We start from the raw sequence: 1,500 nt of genomic DNA on the forward strand, positions 1-1,500 counted from the left end.
ATGGAAACAAAAGATTTCTCACCATGCTGTGCAGGCACAACATTCGCTAACGAAATGGCTATGGCCTCTCCATTCCCTTCATTGAAGCATGCAATTACGGTTGCCAGAGACATATGGTCCCGTAAGTTGAATGTTAGGTCTTGGTTGGAGGCTATATCAGGACGATCTTGTTCTAATGAATACTTGGAAATGGCGAACGAAGCTACTATGCAGGTTTGTTCGTTAGCCATACCCTTAAAAACTTGAGTTAAACTATATTTGAATAATAAGTATTTTAAGTTGATATATTCTTACAACATTTAACCAATAATAGTTGTTACGTTCATGCTAAAATTTGTAGGAACTTCATGAATGGGGATCAATGTATGAGGAGAAATTTGGGTATGTTTTTGTGACATTTGTAGCCTGTAGGACCTCTAAAGACATACTTACTGAATTAAAGGTTAGAAATAAATTTCTAGCATAGAAAGTTAATCACAGAGACACAATATGCTTTACAAAAAAGACCATGAACTATACATTTTATTATGATGCAGATGCGCTTTAGTAACATGCATGTTGTTGAGTTGGAGATTGCTTTAAAAGAGGAATTAAAATATATAGAACGTTCTATTAGAGAGCTTTTTTCCAAGAAATCTGTCCAAACTACCGACGAAGGAGATGGTAATCGTTAATTTTGTATTTGTTAATGTTTAAAGTCCTCTTCCCATAATTCCGCAATTTTTTTCTTAATTACTAGGTAATGACTTGGAAGTTATAATTTTCTTTTAAGTAGATTTATGTTATTGGTTGCATGTTCATATTTTCAGTGTCAGCTGAATATTCAGGCAAAATAGTTGATGACACTCTAGATGGGGCAGACACTGATTTAGAAGACAATTTAGACGCTATCTCCTCCGGTGGATATGACATCTCCAGGAATGTTGAGTTCAATAAGGTTCCAGAAGAAGACAATGAAACTTTATACACCCAACATAGATAAGATAACGTACATGCTGCAAAAAGGGGCTTCGATCTGAACAAAAAGTCATGGTTTGGAGATGACTTATCAGATCCTTTATCACGTGACTGCAGTAGATTTTTGACAGAGTATTTATGGCCAGGTCAATACGATGTTGATGAGAAATTACTTGTTTGTCTACTTTAGTAATACTTATTTTTATGCTCTATTGAACTTTGTTTTTACTTTATGAATTTAGACGTTCACTTGATTTTTTCTTTACCATTTATGCTTGAATACAAACTCAAAATGCGCTGATAGTACAAGAGAAAACCTTATTGGTAAATTTGTGCACATTATTAATTTATAAATATTTTTTTAATTAATGAATTATTTTTTACGTAACACAAAATCAAAAATTTATTTAATGCATTAAGTTGCAGTGTTTGAAACATGTTTTTCATAAAAAAAATAGTAAGGACTAGAATAGATTTAAAAAGGCAATGTGTAAACAAAAAAAAATTTCAAGTTAAAAATAATATTGCAACGGTTGAAAGAAA

The 1,500-nt window shown here is 32.1% G+C and overlaps 1 protein-coding gene across 1 annotated transcript; it reads left to right on the forward strand.

Moving 5' to 3' along the window:
- On the forward strand, positions 1-982 carry LOC130934406 (uric acid degradation bifunctional protein TTL-like). The gene is made up of 4 exons (XM_057863982.1): positions 1-213; positions 341-442; positions 537-663; positions 810-982. The coding sequence occupies exons 1-4, from the start codon at positions 1-3 to the stop codon at positions 980-982; spliced, it is 615 nt and encodes a 204-aa protein (XP_057719965.1).
- Positions 983-1,500: the final 518 nt, after the last annotated feature.

This window comes from Arachis stenosperma, chromosome 6, assembly GCF_014773155.1.
Source record: "Arachis stenosperma cultivar V10309 chromosome 6, arast.V10309.gnm1.PFL2, whole genome shotgun sequence".
Lineage (NCBI taxonomy): Eukaryota > Viridiplantae > Streptophyta > Magnoliopsida > Fabales > Fabaceae > Arachis > Arachis stenosperma.